General features: G+C 44.8%; 1 protein-coding gene across 1 annotated transcript in view; it reads right to left on the reverse strand.

Moving 5' to 3' along the window:
• Positions 1 to 7,785: 7,785 nt before the first annotated feature.
• SLC16A8 (solute carrier family 16 member 8) overlaps positions 7,786 to 26,344 on the reverse strand; it is a 34,354-nt gene continuing 15,795 nt past the window's right edge. Inside the window, exon 4 of the mRNA XM_030190046.1 lies at positions 7,786 to 8,421. Within this exon, the coding sequence (XP_030045906.1) occupies positions 8,048 to 8,421 (374 nt within the window). The 3' untranslated portion in view covers positions 7,786 to 8,047. The remainder of the gene's footprint in view (positions 8,422 to 26,344) is intronic.

The following is a 26,344-nucleotide window of genomic DNA, read 5'->3' on the forward strand; positions in this document are numbered from 1 at the left end:
TTGTTTGACTGTGAATTGAGTTACTTCTTAGCCTGGTTTCTAGACAGTTAGCAACATTGCACAGAAACAGAAAATAATGGCAGATCAAGATTAATACAGCCCATCCATAGAAACAGCTTATCCTCCAGAAAAAAAAGCATTTGAAATGGTAGCAGAATTGAAGATAACCACAGCGTGCACACATCCAATGACATAGTCAAAAGGTCCTATAACAGAAACATTCTGCTGGGGAACATTTATTCAAAAGCATTAACTGGGGGCAAATTGGGATCCTTGGTTAGCAGGAATAACAAACCAAATTCATAGTAGTATAGGAGAAGAAAGAAGGGATTCTAAATTGATGTCTTCCAGTTAAGAACAAGTGCAGCGATTATTATGAGAGGGGTGATGGCATCTGGCAAGGACCATACTTGAGCTATCACCTGTTCATGTCAACAGAAAGGAAACGTATGTCATACAACCAGCTTTATTGCATGGCTCAAAATCTGTGTGCAGTCAGTATTGGGCAAGCTACAGTACTTTCATTAAACAAGTTACTGTGAAAGTAATATGTTACTTGTAGTTACTTTTTATTTCTTGGATATAAACAGTTGTTTCAACATAACATAAAGCAATTGGAAATCCATCCATTATTAAAAAACAAAACAAAATATGTTAACAGAAAATGCTCAAGTCCTCAAACATAGGGATCCAATACAATGTAGCGCGAGATTTAAATCAAATAAGGAAATAAAACCGCGTGAAAATAGCTAGCTGAATGCCTGCATATCTTCTACAACAATGGTCATGAGATGGTCATCAATTTGAGTGTGTTTGATGTTATAGTTAAAAACAGCAGTTGGTTAACATGGTTTTAATTCTCTGCCAGCATTGACTCCACTTCATCACTCTCAGGTTTGTGGCTTACCGGACACAACTGGCACTTAACATAAATATTGCTATCTTTTTTGCTTAGTAAAAGATTTGACATAACAAAGATGGCTGTACTAGCACTGTTTATTACCTCTTGCTGCACACTTGAACAATTTCACTCAAAAGGAAGTTTGCCAGAAACTGGAAGCAGCCCAATAATGGGCTAGTGATGCAAAGAAAATCAGATGGGTGTCGCTAAAAAGCATTTATATAAAGTAAGTAGACATTATATTACTCATTCTCTGAGGACAAGCAGACTGCTTGTTCTCACGACTGGGTCGGTGTCCACGGCGGCCCAGGAACAGAAATCTTCCATAGCAACAAAAAAGTTTGGTAGAGCCTTCCAGCGCGCGCAGCGCGGCCATCTTCCCGCCCGTCACGCGAGAGCCCCGCTCAGTTCTTTCTTTTTCCGGGGTAGAGAGTGACTGCTTGTCGGTCTCCTCAGCCCAGTGAAAGAGCCTTCGGTTTTCGCTGTCTATTTCGCCATATTTTTTTCTCTCCCTCTTAGATTATTTCTTACCCTGTTTATACAGTTTTTTTTTTTTTTTTTTAAACCTCCTTTATTAGTTTGGCCCCTTTAAGTTTCCTTTCGTTTTCGTTGTGGGCCTCTTAGGCCGCGCGTACGCGTTTTTTTCATTTTTGTGCCTTTTTTATTGGCACAATTGAGAATTTTGACTTCGCTGCCGCTATTTTTCCGTCCATGTCATCGAGAACTCCCAGCGGCTTCAAGAAGTGTACTCGGTGCAACCGGACAATCTCAGGTACCGACCCCCACGTGTGGTGTCTTCAGTGCCTTGGGCCCGACCATCGCCCAGACGCATGTAAGTTGTGTCTTAGCTTGAAAAAGCGGGCACAGACATCAAGACAAGCTCTTCGGGACCGACTTTTCGGAGCTTCGTCCAGTTCCTCGACGTCGACAGCGGTACCGAAGTTGGTGGCGTCGATGTCGGCACCGGGGATGGCATCGACTTCAGGAGCGCAGGTAATGGGTGTCCGGAGACCATCACACGCTGGGAGCAGTGAGCCGTCGAGTGGGTCTCCACCTGTCTTGAAGACTCCTGCTGGGCAGGCCCACCGGGACCGACCACTCTTGGACCCGACCCAGAGGAGGCGTGCGGATTCCACGTCGGTACCAAGGAGTATCGATGACATGCATTGAGCGAAGACTAAGAAGCACCGTCATCGGTCTCCTGAGCACGGTACTGGGAGCTCCGTGGCGTCAAAGGATTCGGCATCCGTGAAGTGTCAACGCCGGGAGGAACGCTCAACCTCCATCCAAGAGGTGTTGGTGTGTCGGTCTTCGGGCAGCCCGGTACCGCCTCAACCTCTACAGATTCTGCTGCTGATTCCTGCACCGATACCGCAGCCTTCTGCGACAGCGACTCTGGACGAGCGCATCTGAGCCATTCTTCCAGGTCTTCTGGAAGGGTTGCTGCGTCAGTCTGCTCTAGTACCGGGGGTGTTTGCGCCCTCTGTACCATCGATAGAAGCGGCAGCTGGCTCTCCGCCTGTGGTGAGGTCTCCGATGCCGGTGCCGCCTGCGGCATCGGCCTCAGCTGCCACCCAGGTCGACTCTCCGTCGATATCGCTGGAGAGAGCTTCATCACCGCCGGCATGGGAGTCGACTTCTCAACATCGCCATCGAGGACATGGTTCCTCGGCATCGAGGCGGGCCCGGTTTCGGACTGCAGTTAAGGAACTCTTGTCCGATACCGATGAGGATGCCTCGTGGGATGAAGGGCAAGATCCCAGGTATTTCTCTTCTGAGGAGTCTTGTGGTCTTCCCTCTGATCCTACTCCTTCTCCAGAAAAAAAGCTTTCTCCCCCGGAGTGTCTTTCTTTCTCTTCATTTGTCCGGGAAATGTCTGTGGCTATTCCCTTCCCAGTGATTTCTGAGGATGAGCCCAGGACTGAGATGCTCGAGGTCCTTGACTATCCTTCGCCACCTAAGGAGTCATCCACGGTTCCTTTGCATTATGTGCTCAAGGAGACTCTTATGCGGAACTGGATGAAACCCCTAAGTAATCCCACTATCCCCAAGAAAGCTGAGTCCCAATATCCGATTCACGGAGAACCAGAGTTGATGAAGTCGCAGTTACATCATGACTCTATGGTTGTGGATTCCATTCTCAAGAGAGCCAGGAGTTCTAGAGACTTTGCCTCAGTGCCTCCGGGGAGAGAATCTAGAACCCTGGACTCTTTTGGGAGAAAGGCCTATTAGTCCTCTATGCTCGTGGCCAAAATTCATCTTACCAGCTCTACATGAGCATTCACTTGCGGAACATGGTGAAGCAACCGGCGGACTTAGTTGATAAGCTCCCTCCGGAGCAGGCCAAGCCGTTTCAGGAGGTGGTCAGGCAGCAGAAGGCGTGTCGTAAATTCCTGTCCAGGGATGCTTACGGTTCTTTTGATGTTGCATCCAGGACCGCTGCCCAAGTTAAAGTGATGCGCAGACTCTCATGGCTGCGTGCCTCTGACCTGGACAATCGAATCCAGCAGCGGATTGCGATACTACTTGCCGGGGGGATAATATTTTTGATGAGATAGTCAAACAAGTGGTCGATCCGATCATTCAGTGGGAAACCGCTGTGGACAATCTCTCCCACCGGGCGCCTTCTGGTACTACCTCATCAGGTAGACGATTTTTCCGGGGAAGGAAGAATGCTCCCTATGCTTATAACAAGCATAGGTACAATCCTTCTCGACAGCCTTCTCAGGCTCATCCCCAGCGCGCTCGTTCTCATCAACAGCGTTCGCCAAGGCAGGCCCCTGCAGCTCCCCAGCAAAAGCAAGGGACGGGCTTTTGACTGGCTCCAGCTGAGCATAGCTGCTATAAAGGTGTCCATGCCGGTCGACTTGCCGGTCGGGGGGCAGGTTAAAATTTTTTCACCAAAGGTGGCCTCTCATAACCTCCGATCGGTGGGTTCTTCAAATTGTCTGGTTAGGACACTCCCTCAATTTGATCTCCAGACCTCCAAATTGCCCACCGGGAGCTCAGTCCTTCAGCTTTCAGCACAGGCAGGTACTTACAGAGGAACTCTCCGCCCTTTTCAGCGCCAATGCGGTCCAGCCAGTTCCACCAGGGCAAGAAGGCAGGGATTGTATTCCAGGTACTTGCTTGTGCAAAAGAAAATGGGGGATGCGTCCCATCCTAGACTTAAGGGCCCTGAACAAATTTTTACTCCCACAAAAGTTCAGGATGGTTTCCCTGGGCACCCTGCTTCCCATGATTCAGGATAACAATTGGCTATGCGCTCTGGACTTAAAGGATGCTTATACACACATCTCGATACTTCCAGCTCACAGGAAGTATCTTCGATTCCGTCTGGGAGTGCAGCACTTCCAGTATTGTGTGCTGCCCTTTGGTCTGGTGTCTGCACCCAGGGTCTTTACAAAATGCCTGGCAGTAGTTGCAGTGTCACTACGCAGACTGGGAGTGCATGTGTTCCCTTATCTCGACGATTTGGCTGGTGAAGAACACCTCAGAGGCAGGAGCTCTACAGTCCACGCAGATGACTATTCAACTGCTGGAGCTACTCGGGTTTGTTATAAATTACCCCAAGTCCCATCTTTTCCCTGTTCAGAAACTGGAATTTATAGGAGCTCTACTGGACTCGCAGACGCCTCGTGCCTATCTTCCAGAAGCAAGAGCAGACAATCTTCTGTCTCTAGTTTCCATGGCCAGAATGTCTCAGCAGATCACAGCTCGGCAGATGTTGAGACTTCTAGGCCATATGGCCTCCACAGTTCATGTGACACCATGGCTTGTCTTCGCATGAGATCAGCTCAATGGACCCTAGCTTCTCAGTGGTATCAAGCTGCAGGGGATCTAGAGGATGCAATCCAGCTGTCCACCGATTTTCACAATTCCTTTCAGTGGAATTCGGTCCAATTTGACCTTGGGACATCCTTTTCAAATTCCTCAGCCACAAAAAGTGCTGACAACGGATGCATCCCTCCTGGGGTGTGGAGCTCATGTAGATGGGCTTCACACTCAAGGAGTTTGGTCCCTCCAGGAAGAAGGTCTTCAGATCAATCTCCTGGAGTTGTGAGCGGTCTGGAATGCTCTAAAGGCTTTCAGAGATCGGCTGTCCTATCAAATTATCCAAATTCAGACAGACAATCAGGTTGCGATGTACTATATCAACAAGCAGGGGGGCACCGGATCTCGCCCCCTGAGTTGGGAAGCCGTCCAAATGTGGCTTTGGGCTTGTCGTTACGGCATGTTTCTCCAAGCCACATATCTGGCAGGCGTAAACAACAGTCTGGCCAATAGATTGAGCAAAATAATGCAACCTCACGAGTGGTCGCTCAATTCGGGCGTTGTATGCAAGATCTTCTGAGAGTGGGGCACCCCCTCGGTGGATCTTTTTGCCACTCGGGTCAATCACAAAGTCCCTCAGTTCTGTTCCAGACTTCAGGCCCACGACAGACTAACGCTGGATGCCTTTCTCCTACATTGGGAGAAGGGCCTTTTGTACACATGTCCTCCCATACCTCTAGTGGAAAAGACTTTGCTGAAACTCAAGCAAGACCGCGGAACCATGATTCTGATTGCTCCCTTCTGGCCGCTTCAGATTTGGTTCCCTCTTCTTCTGGAGTTGTCCTTCGAAGAGCCGTGTAGATTGGACTGTTTTCCAACCCTCATAACTCAGGACAAGGGGGCGCTTCTGCATCCCAACCTCCGGTCTCTGGCTCTCACAGCCTGAATGTTGAGAGCGTAGAATTTGCTTCCTTGGGTCTCTCTGAGGGTGTCTCCCGGGTTTTGCTTGCTTCCAGGAAAGATTCTACGAAGAGGTGCTACTTTTTCAAATGGAGGAGGTTTGCCGTCTGATGTGATAGCAAGGCCCTAGATCCTTGCTCTTGTCCTACACAGACCCTGCTTGAATACCTTCTACACTTGTTAAAGTCTGGTCTTAAGACCAACTCCGTATGAGTTCATCTTAGTGCAATTAGTGCTTATCATCAACCGGTAGAAGGTAAGCCTATCTTTGGACAGCCTTTAGTTTGCTTCATGAAAGGTTTGTTTTTGTCAAAGCCCCCTGTCAAACCTCCACCAGTGTCATGGGATCTCAATGTTGTTCTCACCCAGCTGATGAAGCCTCCTTTTGAGTCACTGAATTCCTGCCATCTGAAGTACTTGACCTGGAAGGTCATTTTCTTGGTGGCTGTTACTTCAGCTCGTAGAGTCAGTGAGCTTCAAGCCTTGGTAGTGCATGATCCTTATCTAAAGTTTTATCACAACAGAGTAGTCCTCCGCACGCACCCTAAGTTCTTGCCGAAGGTGGTGTTGGAGTTCCATCTGAACCAGTCAACTGTCTTGCCAACATTTTTCCCTGTCCTCATACCCACCCTGCTAAACGTCAGTTGCACACCTTGGACTTCAAGAGAGCATTGGCCTTTTACGTGGAGCGGACAAGCCCCTTCAGACAGTCCGCCCAAATGTTTCTTTTGATCCCAACAGAAGGGGAGTCGCAGTCGGGAAACGCATCATTTCCAGTTGGCTAGCAGATTGCATTTCCTTCACTTATACCCAAGCTGGGCTGACTCTTGAGGGTCATGTCACTGCTCATAGTGTTAGAGCCATGGCAGCGTCGGTGGCCCACTTGAAGTCAGCCACTATGGAAGAGATTTGCAAAGCTGCGACGTGGTCATCAATCCACATATTCACATCTCACTACTGCCTTTAGCAGTACCCGACGCGACAGTTGGTTTGGGCAGTTGGTGCTGTAGAATCTGTTCAGGGTTTAGAATCCAACTCCACCCCCCCTAGGCCCATTTTTATTCTGTTCCAGGCTGCACTCTCAGCTGTTGTAGTTCGTAGGTCAATCCTTGTTATGTCCTCGCCGTTGCGAGGCCCAATTGACCTTTCTTTGTTGTTTTGAGTGAGCCTGGGTGCTAGGGATACCCCAGTCGTGAGAACAAGCAGCCTGCTTGTCCTCGGAGAAAGCGAAGATATTCTCTGAGGACAGCAAGCTGATTGTTCTCACAAACCCGCCCTCCTCCCCTTTGGAGTTGTCCTTCTCCTTGCTATTGCTTTTTGATCTAACTGAGCGGGACTCTCGCGCGACAGGCAGGAAGATGGCCGTGCGATGTGTGCGCTGGAAGGCTCTGGCAATCTTTGTTTATTTTTACTTTGAAAAATTGCCGTTCCTGGGCTGCTGTGGACACCGACTCAGTCGTGAGAACAATCAGCCTGCTGTCCTCGGAGAATACCTGCTTACAGGTATGTATCTTCGCTTTACTGAAAAATGTAATATATTACAGTTATTTCATTACATTTGCACAAAAGTAATCATTACAGTTACTCGTTGCTGCCCCCATGAGTGATAAGCATGACACCCTTCCCTTTGGGGACTGTGAACAATGGCTTCCATAGCATCCTCAGCCACAGCTGAGCCAGGGATCAGAAGAGTTGATTTGGGAATAGAACTGGAGACTTTACACATGGCAGTGCTCACTGAGCCGCTGGACCAGCCCTGTTTCTAACATTCTATTATCGTTTATTATTTGTTGACCCTATAGTTTCATCTTGACTTTGAACTCCCAGTTCAACTGGACCAGGGCTAAGATTGGGCATCATGACTCCTCGTTTGCACCTACACAAGGATATTTCCCTTATTTCCTGCCAGCTTTCATTAATCTAGTCACTGAAGCAAAGGTCTGCTGCCAGGGCCGACCTCTAGAATACCCTCCAACACCTTGCAATCGTGGGTCCTAAATTTGGCCACTAGGTGTCACCGTTATTCAATGACTGGATCTTTGGAATGCATTTTGATTGCCAGTGCATTCTAGTTCACTGTTTTATGAGAACTATCACAGTGTTTCCATCATCTCTTTCCTTAATAAAATGGTCAAGCATGAGCTCATTACTCTGTATAGAAGTCTGATCTGTTTTGTGCATCGCTTTCTAATTAACAACATTAAACTTCATCTGCCATTTTATTACAAGCTACCTTAAAGGAAAACTGCTATTTTTATGATTTTACCAAGACAAAGACTGCAGGAGTAACTAACGCAAGCTGCCACTGGTGAGTCTACCAGCTGCTCACAAGCCATGTACAAACACATTATCTTCTGCTAATTCTCTGCCTACACCCTTTTTTGGATTACATGTATTCAACTGCTGTACAAACTAAGATGAGCTTCTCTCAGCTGTCTGGTCAAAACTACCATTCTGGCCAGCACCCTCCTTAGCAGGAGCTCCCTCTTCCAGCTGGTCTTCCTCTGCTGCTGTTCTATTCTCTGAGGGTCCAGGGTCAGTCTCTGGTTGCTCTACCTTGGTCAGGTTCTGCTCCCCACTGTGTTCTTCTGGAGGCTCAGGAGTATCTGGTTGTTCTGGAAGGTCACTGGCCTTCCTGTGGTTCTCTGGTGGTGGGGGTTCTGGCTCTTGCGTCTTTCTCAGGCAGTAATATGTTGCAGTGGCCAGGAATAAGGCCGAGAAGGTCACTGCCACACCAGCCACATAGAAGATCAGCTCGTAGTTTTTGTAGGCATCCACCAGCCGTCCTGGGAACAAAATAAATCAGAAATCAATTTCAGAAAACAGACTCCTCTTTTTATTTGCACTAGCATGGTCTAAGTCTAATAATCTGATTGCAAGTAATGGAGGCAGGTGACTCCTAACTTTTCCAGCTCCTTGGAAACTCCCAGAATGCTTTATAATAGGGACATTCTACTTGGTTTGGTGACTTTTTTGTATTTAGAAATCAGAAAGTACTATATCTCCTAAACAAAAATGGCTTCAAATAAAAATGTAAGGATTGATCTACCCCAGAGAAGGGACTCCATCTGGCAAAGCAGCTGGATTTGATGCTTTAGCAAATATCTACTATTGTTTATAAGGGAATATTTGACCACTGCTCAATGTATTTAGGAGCAGGTAAAAGTTTATGGGCCTGAGAAAAGACATTTGGAGAACTCAGCAGCTGAAACCATTCTATATACCCTTTATCATTGGACTGCATTCTCCCTTTGACTCTCCCCCACAGGTTGTCCATCCACCTAGATACAGTGATACACAGGTTTCATTATCTTCCCTGAGGCCAATACCCTGAAGAGATGTACTCTGGGTCTCAAGGCAAGAGAAAGACCAGGTAGCCTCCCTTTTATCGGCACATCTCCTTTGATTTCCTATGGGAAGGGAAGTAAAATGTATTTTCCAATATCATGTTCTCCCAATCAGCCTGTTCTTCCCTTTTTGTTTCTGCAATTTCATTGGAATGGAAATGGCAGAGAGTATTGGGAGGTTATTATTAACGTTCCCTGAGTCCAGGGCCCGACCGGGCTGAAATCCCCCAGGACAGACTCCGTTGGTCACTGGGAAGAAAAACATTAATGGGTGGGTTTACCATCTTCCAGGAAAATCCAAAGAGATTGCTGTGAACAAGGCCGTCATAAGATTTAACAGTTCTATTGAACTATGTACAGGTTTTTTGCTATACAGATATATAAAGGCGTTGAAAGATTAGTCATGTTTACAGCTTTGTTATGAGATAACCACTGAAATGTGTAAAAGACTAAACCATATACCACACAGTCTAATACCAACACTCCTAACCAATTACTTTTTCTTATAGCCAGTACTCTTTTGACCAATTAGTTCAGCATTCTTTTAATCCTTTAGTCCTTTGCCTCAGCAGCAACTCCTGATTCCTTTCTGTCACTCTAGACTGAGTCTTTGTGTGGGTGTGGCAGTGTGGCCTGTGCCCCACCCCTTACTCCTTCCTTGTATCCTTCCCTGGTCTTCCCCCACCAAGTCCTCAAGTCTTCCTCTCTTGCTGACGTACTCTGGGCTGGTGCCTGCTAAACATCCAACTTAGTCAAACTGACTTGGCCTGTCCCCACTGCCAAGCTCTAAATGCTGATTCCACTTCCTGGGGCTGCCTCCTCTGCTTTGCTCCTGGTGTCGATTGTACCCTGGAAGCTTTTCGCCACTGGGCCTTTGGCACCCCCGAAGTGCCTCTCAAGACCTTGCTCTGAGTTGGCTCCCAGGGGCTGACGTGCTCTAAGCCCACTCCCAAGGGTCTCCTATGCTGCTGGAGGTATATCATTTTCCTGATATACCTCTAGGGTTCCTACTGTGGGCCGGAATACCAGCTCTTAGAAAAACTCCATGACCAACAGTCCCAGGGTTCCCCTTACAGAGGGCAATCTCTTCTCTGCCAGTCTTCAGGAAGAGCTCATAGGGTACTTTTCCCTGTTGTAGCCCAGAGTACCAGCTCTTAACAAAGCTCTGCAACCAGCAGTACCAGGATTTTGCCAATAGCAAACTCCTGGCTCAACCACAAGACGACACAGAATCTCTAACCATCAGAGACCTGAAAACCCAAAATATAGTTGTAACCCGCTCCTCTCACCCAGAAGCGGGTTTGTGCTCAGGAGGTGGACTCCATGAGCAGATCTTGGGGATTCGGGAGACTGGGTGTGCACTACTCAAACCAGGGTCCCTCCAGATCACATGCAGGAACCACACAGTCGTCAGGAGAGTCAAAGAAAACAACAGAACTTTATTAAACCAGAAGCAATCTGTAACAAAGGTCATGGGAATTCACAGGATATGACTGATGGTACTCATCTCTGATCTTATAAAGTCACATGAGCACTTAGTCTTTCCTTATTGGGCTATGCACTCATACACAACACCTTTCACCTGACCTGCAACCAGTTGGTATTCCACAATCACTCTCCCCAAGGTAGGTGTAAGTCACCATCAATGGAGAATTGGATCCAGCATTCACTGTCTAAGCCTTTCAGGGCTTCACCCTGGAAGGAATCACCAGCTGCAGGCAGACAGCATCCTACATTTAAGTTCAGGTTGTGATGAGACTCTCCAAGCTCCAGGTCAATACAGGCCAAGCAATTAACAGCAAAGCTTAAATCATGCTCCTCTCTCAAGGTTCTTAGCTCTCACACTAACTCTTCAGCTCCAACGGGTCTCTTGGTGGGGTTATGAGATACAGGCAACCAAGGACAAGTTTACACACACAGCACTGCCCTCCCTTAAATAGCAATTTATCAGCTCCACCCCACACAGGACTCTACAAATCAGGACATTCTCCAGTATGATGGACTCATGATGCTGTCTATGCTGGGTTCCTTCCATACAGGGCTCAAATAGGACAGTGGGTTACACAATTCCCAGTCAAAAGGTCACTGTCAGTATGTTCCTCTGTTAGTAATTCTCTCTGGCTCCCTGATTCGCTTCAGTTAACCTTTGTGTGCTTACATTACTAAACTCACTTTACTTTTGTTCCCTTTAATGGATAATATTCCCAACGTGTGTACATATGACTCCATCAATCTGCCTGTCTTTCCTTCTGTGAATAATTAACATCAGGTGCTGCCCACCTCCCTCTCCTTAGATCAGTGATGTAACATTTCATGAAATTGATACATTTTTCCTACAGGGTAGCTGCCAAGGCAAAATGACAGAAACCTCTCTTAAATTTTCAGTATAATACAGAGAGAATCTGTAGGCCCTTTCTACCAGAAATCACCATATTATTGCTTTCTAAAATCATTAACAAAAGAAACTCTGTTAGTTTAAAGTAATGTGTGCAAAGTGATAAAAATGCTGAGTCAGGGAGAGAGAGAAGAAAGGAGGGGTAAGAAGCCCAAAGAGCTGAAACTACAATGTATCTAAGCATGAGACCATGAAGCTGTAAGACTATGGACAAAGGGGAAGGTGGAACATGCCATGTGCTGAACTATGCAAAGCTCTCACATAAAGGTTTAAAGATACAAAAATGCAAGCCAAGCAGAACTAACAATGGATAGAGACTTAGCTGCTTGGGTGATGGAAAATTTTTAGAGGACTGTCATGATAATTAGCAATGCTGTATTAGGGGTTGGTAAATGTGATCAATATCCAATGGGAAACTTAGGGGCAGATACTTAATGTAACCAAAAAGAAAGGGTATATAACCTGTAAATGTTACAGAGGGGTGCGCCTCTTGCTTCTAGAGGCACCCATCTTTGCAAAGGTGTATTTTGAAATAATAAATTAATTAAGACTTGTTTCACCAAATCTGGTTTCATAAGTTCTTTTTGTATAAGTTCTCAGGTTATCTGGGGGCTATTTATAACAGTAGACATTACAACTGAACCTCCAAAACCATTATCTATCAGAATTTCATCCATTATATATCGGAGATGCCAAGGGTGGCCCATCCCTGTTGCAAAATAACTCTCCTCTCGTGTGTCTGGGCAAAAAAACTCTTTATTTGGGAGTCAATCCCCTTCTTATATACTCTATGAATATTCATGGATATTACATGTATTATCATTACTATTGGTTACATTTTTCTTACACAACCATGATCATGCATTGCTTACAAGAACAACTCTACATGAACAGCTCGTGAACCTGCTCAGGAATGTACAAACATCACCTGCTATTCTGCTACTTTCTCAGGAAAGAACAAAAACATCACATGCTAGATTCTCAGGAATATACAAAACATCATCTGCTGCCTGTATCCAAATACATTCTATCTACATCTCCACCTTTTTTTTTTTTTTTAATGAAATCTCCGTGGTGTGCCAGCTGGAGATGGAGGTGGAGATGTTTGTAATAGCTTATAAACATATTGAGCAGAGTGACGTGTTGGAGCGAATGGACGAGGAAAACATAAAGAAAAAAGGTTAAGAATGCATTGTATACAACAGCAAAAAATAGTGAAAACAAAAATACCAATGACTAAATACTGGATAATAGGGCGGAGCCAGGTCCAAGGGATCCATTGCCACAATTGATCCCATACATCAGAGAGTAGGTTATTATGAATAGTAATATGAGTAGTTAAATTCCGTAGGAAAGCTAATTGTTTGTCAATGGCCTTTGAATTGTCAGATAAATTAAAACAGCACATGTCCTGAAACTCTTCGCAACCATGATGGTTAAGTAATAAAAGATAATCAATGGCTGCTCGATTTTGTAAAACTCCATGACGTAATTGCTGTTGCTCAGCATTAAGTAAACTAATAGCAGTGGAGGTTGCATTGATTGATTTAATTGCCCAACAGGCTAATTCACGAATATTTTTTGCATTTGCCGCTGCCAATGCAGGGACACCTATTAATGAAAATGCAAGTGCCAGATATTCAGTTTGACTCAGAAATTTAACATTATCATTGCAATTGGCAGCAAGGGTCATACGCTTGGATCGCATATGTGAGGAGTTAGAAAATAAAATATGTTTACTGGGAAGTACCATAGTGAGTCGACTTAGACAGCATGTAGTACCATCAGATATATTAGCTGGAATATAATTAAAGGTATACATTCCACATGACCAAAACCAGCCAGGGGGTAAATGAGTAAATTTATAAATATATGAAACATTTTCGTAGGAGCTACAATTTAACAAAGTTGGTCCAAAATTAACACAATTTGATCGGGTACAATTAACCATACGAGCACATGTCATATTGATACTAGCTATTTGATTGGTTCTCACATGCATTGCCAAAGTAGGCGGCAACAGGGTTTGTGTTCCCCAATTATGGTATTCATAAGAAGCATTTCGATAGGATGAATTAACAGGAAGCTGTGAATAAAACCAAGTATCATTTTGCATATCTTTAGGATCATGACATACTGGAATCAGGCAAGTTGCCAAAACTTCTCCAACTGCCTTTTGATGAGAAAGACAGAAATCAGTTTGGTTCAGTGAAATTGCAAACGCTTCCCAAATATTTTTTGTGGGAAGTAATTGTGACTGTCCACAAGGTATGTACAAACAACAACACAGTAGAAGCAATGTAATGGAATTAGCATTAAGCGCTGCAATAATAGCCACTACGAAGTTATCATCAGTCTTTTCAATATGAGCTTTTTCTAAAGTCTCTGTAGCTTGTTGACTCAAGGCTTTAATTTGTCCCCAAGTAACAGGAGCATTAGGTTGACGAGTCACTGACCGTTTGCGTGTTTGCATCTGCGGTCCTTGAAGGGTGAGTGTGAAATTGGGAATTGGGTTGTGAAGACCTTGATGCCACGACATGAGGTTTCACCCACTTTGCTGGAATCCACACCGGGCCAGAATCTGTTTGAACAGCAGCGTAACCACGACCCCAGGTAAGGAGAGGCACAGGGGAACTCCACTGATCAGAAGGTAGTTGTCGGTATATGACCAAAGGACGAGATAAAGGTGGGGCAGGAGTACGAAAATGTTGTTCAAATCTGGAAGAAAAAGTTTTTGTAGCAGGATTATTGATGAGATTGAGATGATTCAGTGTGTAAAGGATTTGTGCTAAGCATTCATCAATGCTTACTCTATGACGGAGAATACCGTCTTTTTTTGTAGTCAGATTACTTAAAGCAGTTTTCAGTGTGCGATTAGCACGTTCAACAATAGCTTGACCAGTGGAGTTATAGGGGATACCAAAAAGGTGCTCAATATGCCAGAGGGTCAGGAACTCCTGTAAGGAGGTGGAAGTATAAGCAGGGGCATTGTCTGTCTTGAGAGTTTTAGGAACACCCATGACCGCAAAAGCTTGGAGAAGATGAGAGCGGACATGAGATGTAGTTTCCCCTTTTTGTGCAGTGACCCACAAAAATCCAGAATGAGTATCAACAACCACATGAAGCTTAGACCATTGACCAAAAGGGGGAAAGTGAGTAACGTCCATTTGCCAGAGGCTATTAACTTCCAGACCACGAGGATTAACTCCAGGAAAAAAGGTAGTAGGAGCTGAAAAGGAACATTGTGGACAATTTTTGATAATAGCTCTAGCTTCTTCTAAAGAAATTTGAAACTGGCGAGCTAGGCTAGGTGCATTTTGATGATGAAGTTCATGACTGCAGTGTGCTGTGGAGAAAAAATGAAGATGGCGATCCGCTCGAGCATTCCCTTCAGACAGACCACCAGGAAAAGGTTGATGACTGCGGATATGACCTATAAAGAGAGAAGAAAGGCGATTCTCCAAGTAACCTTGGAGGGTTAACAGTAAAGCATAAAAAGAGGCATCCATTTTGAATGATACATAACTGTCGGGCATGCGACGGACAAGATTAGCACAATATTGACTGTCAACAATAAGATTCAGTGGTTGATCTGAAAATAAAGAAAGAGCCAGGATGATGGCAGCAAGCTCTGAACGTTGAGCAGAGGTTTGTGGAGAGGTAAATTTGACGTGCCATTTGTTCAGATTGTACCAAGTAACCACCCCACGAGTGGGACTACCATCTGTAAAGACGGTGAGAGCAGTAGGGAGTGGACGTAAAGAAATGGGATCATGAAGAGTGATTGGCAAAATGGATGTGCCCTGTATGCGAGGGTCTTTAGGATAGTGGCAATCTATAATACCAACATAAGTGGCTAAAATAAATTGCAAGTCGTCGGAGAACTGAATCATTTTTTCCCACTGCCACAAAGAATGAGGAATGATGAGTTTAAGAATGTCGAAACCAGTCATGAATGTTGCTCGCTCTCGAGCTTTAGTAATCAGCAAGGCTAGTTGCTGGGGCCATTGTGTAATAGTAGAATGGAGAGTATTCTGTAAATAGACCCATTCTATCAATTTCGGAGGAGTTGTATCTTGATATAAGACACCAAACGGTTGTCGGTGGGTGGGGTCTTTGAGAACGCAAAAACAAAAAAGGGCAAATGCATCTCGTCTATCTGTCCATTTTGTTTGTAAGATTTGATCCAATTGTGACAGAATTGTTTGTTGCGATGCAGTGAGTGTAATTAATTCAGCAGGTGTTTTATGACCTTTTAATGCGAGAAACAGGGGTTGTAAAAATTCTGTAGGAAGTTTCAAGTAGGGACGTAACCAATTGAGATTTCCTAAAATCTCTTGTAATTGATGTAATGTCGTGGGAGACTGTAAATTGAGATGAGGAGCGACAGGTTGGGCTGCAGCTTTAGTCATACGGAAACCTAGATATAAATAGGGTTCCTTTTCTTGAACCTTCTCTGAGGCAATTGTTAATCCTGAGGAGGCCAAGATAGAAATTAAAGTAGATTTCCAAGAAGGGGGAAGAGTTATCCCTGCAATTAGTATATCATCCATATAATGATATACCAAAAGTTGAGGGAAATAGGCACGAAATGGTTGCAAGGCTTGATGAACATAGTATTGACAAATAGTGGGTGAATTTAACATTCCCTGGGGCAAAACTTTCCAACAATACCTAGTAGTAGGGTGTGCATTATTGTAAACAGGTACAGTAAAAGCAAAGTATTTATAATCTTTTTCCTGGAGAGGAATTGAAAAAAAACAATCCTTCAGATCTATAATAGCTAATTGATAATCATAAGGAATCAAATTAGGATTTGGAATACCACATTGTAACGGGCCCATTGGTTCTAAAATCGCATTAATAGCTCGTAGGTCATGTAAAAATCTCCATTTTCCGGATTTTTTCTTGATCACAAATACCGGAGTATTATATGGAGAATTGGTAGGCTCAATGTGATTTAATTGTAATTGTTCTTCCACCAATTGATGTAAAATCAACAGTTTTTCTCTGGTAATCGGCCACTGCTCTACCCAAACAGGTTTGTCAGTTTTCCATTCCAAAGGAAGAGAAAAAGACATATTTATGAACTGTTAATCAGGTAGGATCAATGATGCATCTAATTGTTCCAAAAGGTCACGACCCCATAAATTAAAGGGTACTTGTAAAATACAGGGCTTAATATGTCCTAGAACCTTGGTATCGTTAGGATATGTAATAGATAACCATTGAGAACTTTGGGAGGCTGACTGAGTTCCCCCTATTCCTGTCACATGTGAAGTATCTTCAATGGGCCATTCCACAGGCCATTGTTTATAAGCTATGACAGAAACATCCGCCCCGGTATCTAATATACCAACAAAGGGCTTTTGTTGCAATAAAAATTGAGCAGTGGGTCGTGCATTAGAAACCGGTTTTAAAACTGCACTTACCTGTCGCGTAGATCCAAAGCCCCCTGTACGAGAGACAGTAGAAGGAATAGGTGCTGTAAAATATGGTAAAATAATTAATTGTGCCCACGAGTCCCCGGGAGAAATTGTTAAAGGTGATGAGGACCATACTTGAATTTTAACAATGCCTGTGTAATCAGCATCAATAACTCCAGGGATAACATGAATACCTGCCTTCGATGCAGAGGAGCGAGGTAATACTAAACCTACAGTAGCCGCTGGAATGGGTCCTTTAAAGGTAGTATTATATACCAAAACTTCATGAGGTAAGATGGCAGTTTTACATTCCGCTGCAATAAGGTCAATTCCTGCACTACCTTGTGTAGCAGTAGTACTATGAGCAAAAGACCCTTGCACTCCCTTTGGACCGAGGTTAGGAGTTAACCCGGAGCAAAGTTTTTTGGGGGTGGCGGTGTGGAATTAATTGGATTAGAGCGACATTGATTGGCCCAATGATATCCTTTTTGACATCGAGGACATTTTCGAGAAGGTCGAGAAGGTCCTTTTGCAAAGTTGGCACCCCCTCCTGGGGCTCTACACTGAGCTCGAAAATGTCCTGGTTTCTTACAATTAAAACACGTCCCCTGTGGCTTATTACCTTTTTGTATAGCTCCTGCTAACAAATTCATAGAATAACCATGAGTCCCCACATCTGCACATGCGCTCAATAAATCTGCTAAAGTAATTCCTGGGCGATGAGCTACAGTCTGCAATGCCTTTTTGCAATCTGAATTTGCATTTTCTTGGGCTAATTTAATCAATAACTCTGTTTGCGCATCAAGATTATCAATTTGCCTAGTTACAGCTTCCTGCAATCGATTAACAAATTGAAGGTAAGATTCGGTTGCACCCTGTTTAATTGATGCAAAAGATTTTGTTGGTTTATTCCCTTCTGGTGTTCTTTTAAATGCTCGCAAGATACAAGTGCCTATGGCTTGAAAACAGGTATCGTTTTGTTGAATTTGCATATCAAGGGTTGAAAATGGTCCCGATCCATAAATTTGATCAGGCACCAAATTAGTCCCAGTGATAAGTTGTGCTGCTTGCTTATATTCATTATCCCACACTACATATTGCGCAGGAGTTAACAGCATACGGAAAAGGTCTTTCCAATCTTTTGGAGTCATTAAGTAACCGTTACTAATCCCTTCTATCATGCCTTGAACAAATGAACTTTTTAAACCTGATTCTACGATAGCTCTACGTAATTCTCTCAAAACTTGATAAGGTAGAGCAGTCCATTCTGCATGATGTGTTTCGTTCCCTGCCTCTATTGTTGTAGTTCTAGTAACTGGGTATAAATTAGGATTAGGTTCCGAATTATCCCATAGATCATCGTTCCAAATGAATTCACCATTTTTTCGTGCTTGCTGTATACCTAATTGAATTAAACTAGGTCGTTCTACGCTCTTTGGTGTTTTGGTAATAATAACGCTATCATTAGCGTTGTTGTTTTGGATATTTTCAATTGGTTTATTAGGGGTAGTAGTAGTAAAGTCAGGAGTTTTGTTTTGCTCTTCCCTTCCCATATCGGTGGCCAGCCGACAAGAAGGAGGAGAAGGTGTAGGTCCAAGAGTCGCGGGAGGTAAAAGAGACCAGGTCTTGCCTGGCAATTTGTTGGATATATTTTCGTTAGTAATGCCTGTCAATCCAGAAGAGAGAATTACTATAGTAGAATATATCTCTCTCCAAGTCAATAATATAGGAGTCGAAACTCTAGGCTCTAAACGAAACTGCTGCCCTATCTTTTCCCATGTTTGAGGATCGAATGATCCCTTCTCTGGATACCAGGGACATTGACAAACTATTTCCTCAATTAAACGCTCTATATCTTTAAGAGTTATTGGATTTCGGGAGGAACCATATCTTTGCGTTATAGTATATAGCTCCTGTGCATGTTGTTTATGTGATGATGTTAAATTTCCCCCCATACTTACAGTGTTCCGTAGAAGGAATGGCGCGCTGACTGTTCCAGTCGTAGTAAGTACGTCACGTTTTCACCGATCACGTCGGGGATCACCAGATGTTGCAAAATAACTCTCCTCTCGTGTGTCTGGGCAAAAAAACTCTTTATTTGGGAGTCAATCCCCTTCTTATATACTCTATGAATATTCATGGATATTACATGTATTATCATTACTATTGGTTACATTTTTCTTACACAACCATGATCATGCATTGCTTACAAGAACAACTCTACATGAACAGCTCGTGAACCTGCTCAGGAATGTACAAACATCACCTGCTATTCTGCTACTTTCTCAGGAAAGAACAAAAACATCACATGCTAGATTCTCAGGAATATACAAAACATCATCTGCTGCCTGTATCCAAATACATTCTATCTACACATCCCAATGCTGGAGATTTACCACTGTAATGCTGGAGATTGAAAGTCAAATGAGTGAGATTTCTCTTGTGGGCCACAGCCATGTCTAAAACTAGTTCTGGCAGATGCACATTCCAAAAACTGACATATTCCAATCAATAAATAGAAAATACAGTTCTTTTTTCTACCTTTGTTGTCTGATCATTTATTTTCCTTGTCATGGTGGTTCCAGTCTCTGGTTTCTGCTTTCCTCTGACTTCTCTTGTCTTGCCAGGGCCTCTTGGTCCATTTGCCATTACTTCTTTCTACATGTCCACTATCCATCTTCCCTCTGTGTCACTATCACTCTGTTTAGTATTTCCTGTGTCCCTGCTCCTATCCTCCCACCATGTTAAGTATTCCTCTTCTGTGGGACCAGGCTGCTGGCATTGGCATTTAAAAAGGAGATAGAGCATCTTTTAAACTAGAAACTGGGAGAAGGCCGACAGTCGCTCAAAAGCGCATGGTTCGGAATAAGGTATCTTTTAAAGGTATCACCAAAACATGGAAGATAGGGTATTCTGATAGTGAGGTTGCAAAAGAGACCATAGTAGATCAGCAGGCTCATTTTTTTTAAAGAGAAGGATGTCTATCTTTCGACATAAATCGGAAGATGGACGTCCTTCTCCCAGAAACGTCCAAATCGGTATAATTGAAACCCGATTTTGGACGTCTCCAACTGCAGTCCATCGCAAGGACGTCCAAATTTCAAGGGGGTGTGTCGGAGGCATAGCGACGACGGGATTTGGGTGTGCCTAGCATTTGGACGTCTTTGACCCATAATCAAAAATCACAAAAAGGTGCCCGAAATGACCAGATGACCACTGGAGGGAATCGGGGATGACCTCCCGTTACTCCCCCAGTGGTCACTAACCCCCTCCCACCCTCAAAAAAACATCTTTAAAAACATTTCGTGCCAGCCTCTATGCCAGCCTCAGATGTCATACTCAGGTCCATGACAGCGCATGAAGGTCCCCGGAGCAGTTTTAGTGGGTACTGCAGTGCACTTCAGACAGGCCCATACCCCCCTACCTGTTACGTTTGTGGAGGAAACAGCGAGCTCTCCAAAACCCACCACGAACCCACTGTACCCACATCTAGGTGCCCCCCTTCACCTGTAAGAGCTATGGTAGTGGTGTACAGTTGTGGGTTTTGGGGGGGCTCAGCACACAAATTAAGAGAACAGCAGACTAAGGGGTCAATTCTCAAAGGTTTGAGGTAGAATCCTCAGTCTACCAACAACTTAGCGCACAAAAATAGCTGCACTGCAGCAAGCTCAAACTAATAAGCATGCAAATTACTGCTGCATTAAAATTGCAGCAGTAATCTGTGGCTTAGAACGAAATGCCAAGTTTCCTGTCAGTGCCTGAGTGGTGATTGGCTCAGACACTGACAGGAAACTTGACATTTAAAAAAAAAAAGAAGAAAAAACATGCTGCAAAACGGCCGGCCTGACCCCTCCCCCCCAATATAAAAAATATTCCTGGGTGGTCTAATGGCTGCCTTCCCCCTCCCTCCTACCCACATATCCACCCATTAGTGTTATTAATCCCCCATCCCAAAAACCTCCAATAGTCTAGTTCCCCTGCCCCTCAGTCCCATAAAAAGAGACTTCCAGGGTAGTCTACTGCCCCCCACTCCATGACTCCAACCCAAGGTGCTCCCCTAATCCTGGAAGAAGTGAGATAGGCACAATGCCCACTTGCTTCTGTCATTGGGCACTGTCATCTTCCAAATAGTGGCCACCTGCCCGTGCAGTGCATCCTGGGAATATTTTTTAATATAGAGTTGGGTCTCAGTCAGATCAGGCTTGCGGCTCGGGGGGGGGGGGGGGGGGGAATAGAGGAAGCAGTCAGGGGTAGGGTAATCAGGTTGGAGGGAAAAAAGCTCCTTTACCAACTCTTCTATGATGCCCCAGATCTGGCATAAAGTTTCCTGCTGTAAATGTGCTTGGGAAACTTTTTTTTAACATTGCATTTAAATGCGGTCTGAACTAATGGTTTCAGTGCCTGCACTGAAACCATCAGAGAACTTGGGGCACACTAATGCCAGCGCTAGTCTGGCACTACTCACCTTTAGTGGAGACAAACAAAGCAGATCAATCAGTGATATGGTTCAAAACTTTATTTTCAGAGATTCGCCCAACACAGACTGTGTTTTGCCCACAAGGGCTGCGTCAGGGGCTAATAGTCCAAGCAGGACATGAGATTGAAATGTAAAAAACCAGCAGGGTGCTTTCCTCAATCAAGGTGAGGACATCAGCTCAATACACAGGGTAAGTCTGGTCGCATCTCTCAGCTGTGGAAAAAAAAAAAGAGAGATGCGACCAGACTTACCCTGTGTATTGAGCTGATGTCCTCACCTTGATTGAGGAAAGCACCCTGCTGGTTTTTTACGTTTCAATCTCATGTCCTGCTTGGACTATTAGCCCCTGACGCAGCCCTTGTGGGCAAAACACAGTCTGTGTCGGGCGAATCTCTGAAAATAAAGTTTTGAACCATATCACTGATTGATCTGCTTTGTTTGTCTCCACGTTGGATTTTGCGGATCGCTTGCCATCTTGTTTCTTAGGACTACTCACCTTTAGTACTGGAGTTAGGTTCTGAGCATTGAGGCCTGAGATTCAGGGATACCAGGATTCAAATCCCAGTGATGCTCCCTGTGATCTTGGCAAGTCACTTAACTCTCCATCGTCTCATATACAAAATTATTCTAAGCCCTCCAGGGACAGGGAAACACCTACCATACCTGAATGAAAAAAAGTGTGAGCTAAATCCAACCCCCCCCCCCTTTTCACGTTTTAGATATTTGATGTTGTACCTTGCTAGAGTACTTTGTATTTTAACGGGTAATAGCATTTTAAATACATAAATAGGGGTTTATATGCTTATTATCACCTAATTCACAGTTCCTCAGCCTCCCACACAGCTTCTGCTCAAGCTTTGAATCCTCCCGTCTGTCAGACTGAATGAATCAAGGTCACCCTGTGGAAGATGCACTAAAAAATCGTTAAAGCCCTTCCCTTACCGATTCCCTTAACGAATCGGTAAGAAACGGGCATGCACCTAGGAAAAGGAATGCAAATGAGCTGCTCGTTGTAGCTCACTTGCATTCGCTATTCCATCAGTAACCAGTCGGCCAGCTGAGTATGCGCAGAGCAGCCAAGCGTTATGCTGGCTGCTCTGCGCATACCAAGGACGTCCTTTATGGACGTCCACTCAAAAAACAACAACAACAAAAAAGGATTACAAACCAAACTTCTAGCTCATTTGAGTCTGGTGCAAAACGGCAGCCTCTCACCTACCTCCCCACTCACAAAACGAGTATGATCTGTACAATTGCTGGAACAGATACTTATAAAAAGGTTATGGATTTCTGTCTGTCCTGTACAGCTCTATAAGCAATAAGACTTCAACTTATTATTGGCTTTCAGTAGGTAACTGGTCAAATTGGCTAGTATGAATGTCTGCTTTGGAAAAAAGTTGTAATTGTTATGAAAAGGGATATGACAGGACTTTTTACAGCTGTTTCCAAGCAAATTTTGAGTATTTCAGATCTTATTCGCTGATCTGCTAGAGTAACTTTTGTACTGCTTTGCTAATTGTTTCTTGGAACCTAGCATCAAGTAGATATGATTTGGATTATTCTTCCCAATGTGTATCACTTTGCACTTTTCCACATTAAATTTAATCTGCCATTTGGATGCCCAGTCTTCCAATCTCCAAATGTTCTCCTGCAATTTCTCATGATCTGAATGTGATTTAACAACTTTGAATAGTTTTGTGTGTCATCTGTAAATGTACTTACCTCATTCATTATTACCATTCCCAGATCATTTATACACACATTAAAAAGCACTGGCTCCAGAACAGATCCCTGGATCACTCCATAATCTACCTTCCTCCATTGAGTGAGTTGGCCATTTAACACTTCTCTCTGGGCTCCTTTTACCAAGCTGCGGCAAAAGGGGACCTGTGCGGGCTTCGGCGTGTGTTTTTGATGCACACTGAGGCCCCCTTTTACCACAGTGGGTAAAAGATAGGTCTTTCTTTTTTTGAGGAAATGGCCATGCGGCAAGTGAAGCACTTGCCGCACAGCCATTTCAGGAGGGGGAGGGGAGCCCTTACTGCCACCCATTGAGGTGGCGGTAAGAGCTCTCACACTAACCTGGCGGTAACCAGGCAGCACATGGCATTGCCCAATTACCACCAGGTACACACTGGCACTACAAAAATAAATATTTGGCCTCATTCCATTCTTTTTAGAGAACTGTTTGGCCCCTAGAAAAAAAAAAGATAGAATTCTCAGTTTCTTATGTGTAATTTTTTTCCAACACAATGAAAACTAAGCCTCAAACAACTTGTCTTTAGCGGCTTGGTGCTTGGAGAAATAGTGGTTGATTAGTGTTTACCTTTAGATTTTATACTTTTTTATTCTCTGTCTTCTCTCACCCAATTTTTCCTCTACTAGTACTACTACTACTTACCATTTCTATAGCGCACTTGAACATGAAGAGACAATCCCTGCTCGACAGAGCTTACAATCTAATTACTACTGATTCATTTTTACCCTTTCATCTGCTCTCCACCCCTCACCCTCTGTCTGTTTTTTCTTTACCTCTGTTGTTTTCGCTTGGTCTTTCTGACTCTCTGTTTGCCCTCTTCATCCTCACTGAACTTGTCTTTGTGTTTCCTACCACAGACAGAGAGAGAACCAGGCAGATGAACAAAGGGGTCCTTTTACTAAGGTGCGCTGAAAAATGGGCTGCGCTAGTGCAGGCGAATGTTTTGGGCGCGCACAGACCCATTTTTTAGCACTCCTGTAAAAAAGGCCTTTTTTATTAGTTTTGCCGAAAATGGACATGCGGCAAAATAAAAATTGGCACTCATCCATTTTGGGTCTGAGACCTTACCGCCACTCGTTGACTTAGCGGTAAGGTCTCACACGATAACTATGCAGTAATCGTCTACGCACATAGAATGACAATTACTGCCCAGTTTCCGCTGTACGTAGGGAAATAAATTTTCCGACACGTGTAGCGGACGCACATAAAAAACAAAATTACCACCCGGGCCACGTGGTACCCGGGCGGTAACTCCAAATTGACACATGTAGGTGCCTATCCTGCTTATTTTCGAAGGAGATCGCCGGCCATCTTCCGACACAAATCGGGAGATGGCCGGCCATCTCCTGAACCCGGCCAAATCGGTATAATCGAAAGCCGATTTTGGCCGGCTCCAACTGCTTTCCATCACAGAGCCGGCCAAAGTTAAAGGGGGCGTTTCCGCAGGGTATGGAAGGCGGGACAGGGGTGTGGTTATGAGATGGCCGGCTTCGGCCGATAATGGAAAAAAAAAGGCCGGCTCTGACAAGCACTTCACCGGCTTCACTTGGTCCATTTATTTTTAGGACCAAGCCTCAAACAAGTGCCCCAACTGAGCAGATGACCACAGGAGGGAATCAGGGATCACCTCCCCTTACTCCCCCAGTGGTCACCAACCCCCTCCCACCCAAAAAAAATTAAAAATCATTTTTTTACCAGCCTCTATGCCAGCCTGAAATGTCATACCCAGCTCCATGACAGCAGTATGCAGGTCCCTGGAGAAGATTTTAGTGGGTGCAGTGCACTTCAGGCAGGTGGACCCAGGCCCATCCCCCCTATCTGTTACACTTGTGGTGGTAAATGGGAGCCCTCCAAACCCCCTCCAAAACCCACTGTACCCACATGTAGGTGCCCCCTTCACCCCTTAGGGCTATGGTAGTGTTGTACAGTTGTGGGTAGTGGGTTTGGGGGGGATTTGGGGGGCTCAGCACAGAAGGTAAGGGAGGTATGCACCTGGGAGCAATTTTTGAAGTCACTGCAGTGCCCCCTAGGGTGCCCAGTTGGTGTCCTGGCATGTGAGGGGGACCAGTGCACTACAAATGCTGGCTCCTCCCATGACCAAATGCCTTGGATTTGGCCGGGTTTGAGATGGCCGGCATCGGTTTCCATTATCGGCGAAAACCCAAGCCAGCCATCTCAAACCCAGCCATCTCTGACATTTGGCTGGCCCCAACCGTATTATCGAAACAAAAGATGGCCGGCCATCTTTTCGATAATACGGTTCGGGACCGCTGTTTGCGGTGCCGGCCAGATTATGCCCCTCCACGCAGCTTGGTAAAAAGGCCCCAATGATACATAACCTCCCCTCCCCCCTATTGAGCCTATAGTGGTTTTAAAGCTGCTGACTGCCACAGGCTGAATCTAAGCCAGGTATTCAATGCTGGGAGCCACCATTGATTGTCCAGGTCAGTTGCTGACCCAGAAATTAAGTGGGTTCCACCTGATTGATATTCAGTGCCAGCATCCACATAGCTAAGCAGGCAAAGATATTGCTCAAGCCCCTGAGCCAGATGCCTACAGTGCAGCCTCTCTATAGAAATGGAGCCATCTGAGCAGCTGAGGAACATTGATTCTTAGAGGGTATGGCTTTTGCTGCTCTTCCTTTGCTATAACTAGCATCGTAGTGTCTCTCCTAATGTGATGTTCAGTATCAGTGGCGTAGCCAAGGGTGGGCCCAGGCAGTAGCAACACACCTATGATGTGGCTGTCAGGGATCCCCAAGCCCCACCAGCTGAAAACTCTCAACAACTGTCCCTCCTGCATACCTTGTAAATAGAAGATCTTGGCCTGCAGCGAGCAGCGACTGACACATACTGTTCACACCAGCCCCACAGTCTTCCCTTTGATGAATTCCTGCCTATGTGGAAACAGGAAGTTGCATCAGAGAGAAGGCTGTGGAGCCAACATGAGCAGTGCGTTTTAGTTGCTGTTCGCTGCCGGTGAAAATCTGCTTTTTAAAAGGTATGCAGGGAAGGGGGGATGTTTGAGAGACCATATCACATGCAGGAGAGAGAGAGGGAGAGACGAAATCACTCGTGGGACAGGGTGGAATTCTGCCCTCCTATCTTGGACCCAGGCCCACCCAAAATTGGGTGTCTGGCTACACCCCTGTTCAGTATTGGTAAAACTACCATGATGTACTAGCATGCCTGGAAAATAGTCTGGGCAAATGACGTGTATCTCTGGATATCAGATGTCATGCTTGTTCCAAAACACTCCAAATGCTTTAGTCTGAGTGTTTTGGGTTTCTCTCTATTTTCCATGTT

Source organism: Microcaecilia unicolor, chromosome 1, assembly GCF_901765095.1.
Source record: "Microcaecilia unicolor chromosome 1, aMicUni1.1, whole genome shotgun sequence".
NCBI classification, from domain to species: Eukaryota; Metazoa; Chordata; class Amphibia; order Gymnophiona; family Siphonopidae; genus Microcaecilia; species Microcaecilia unicolor.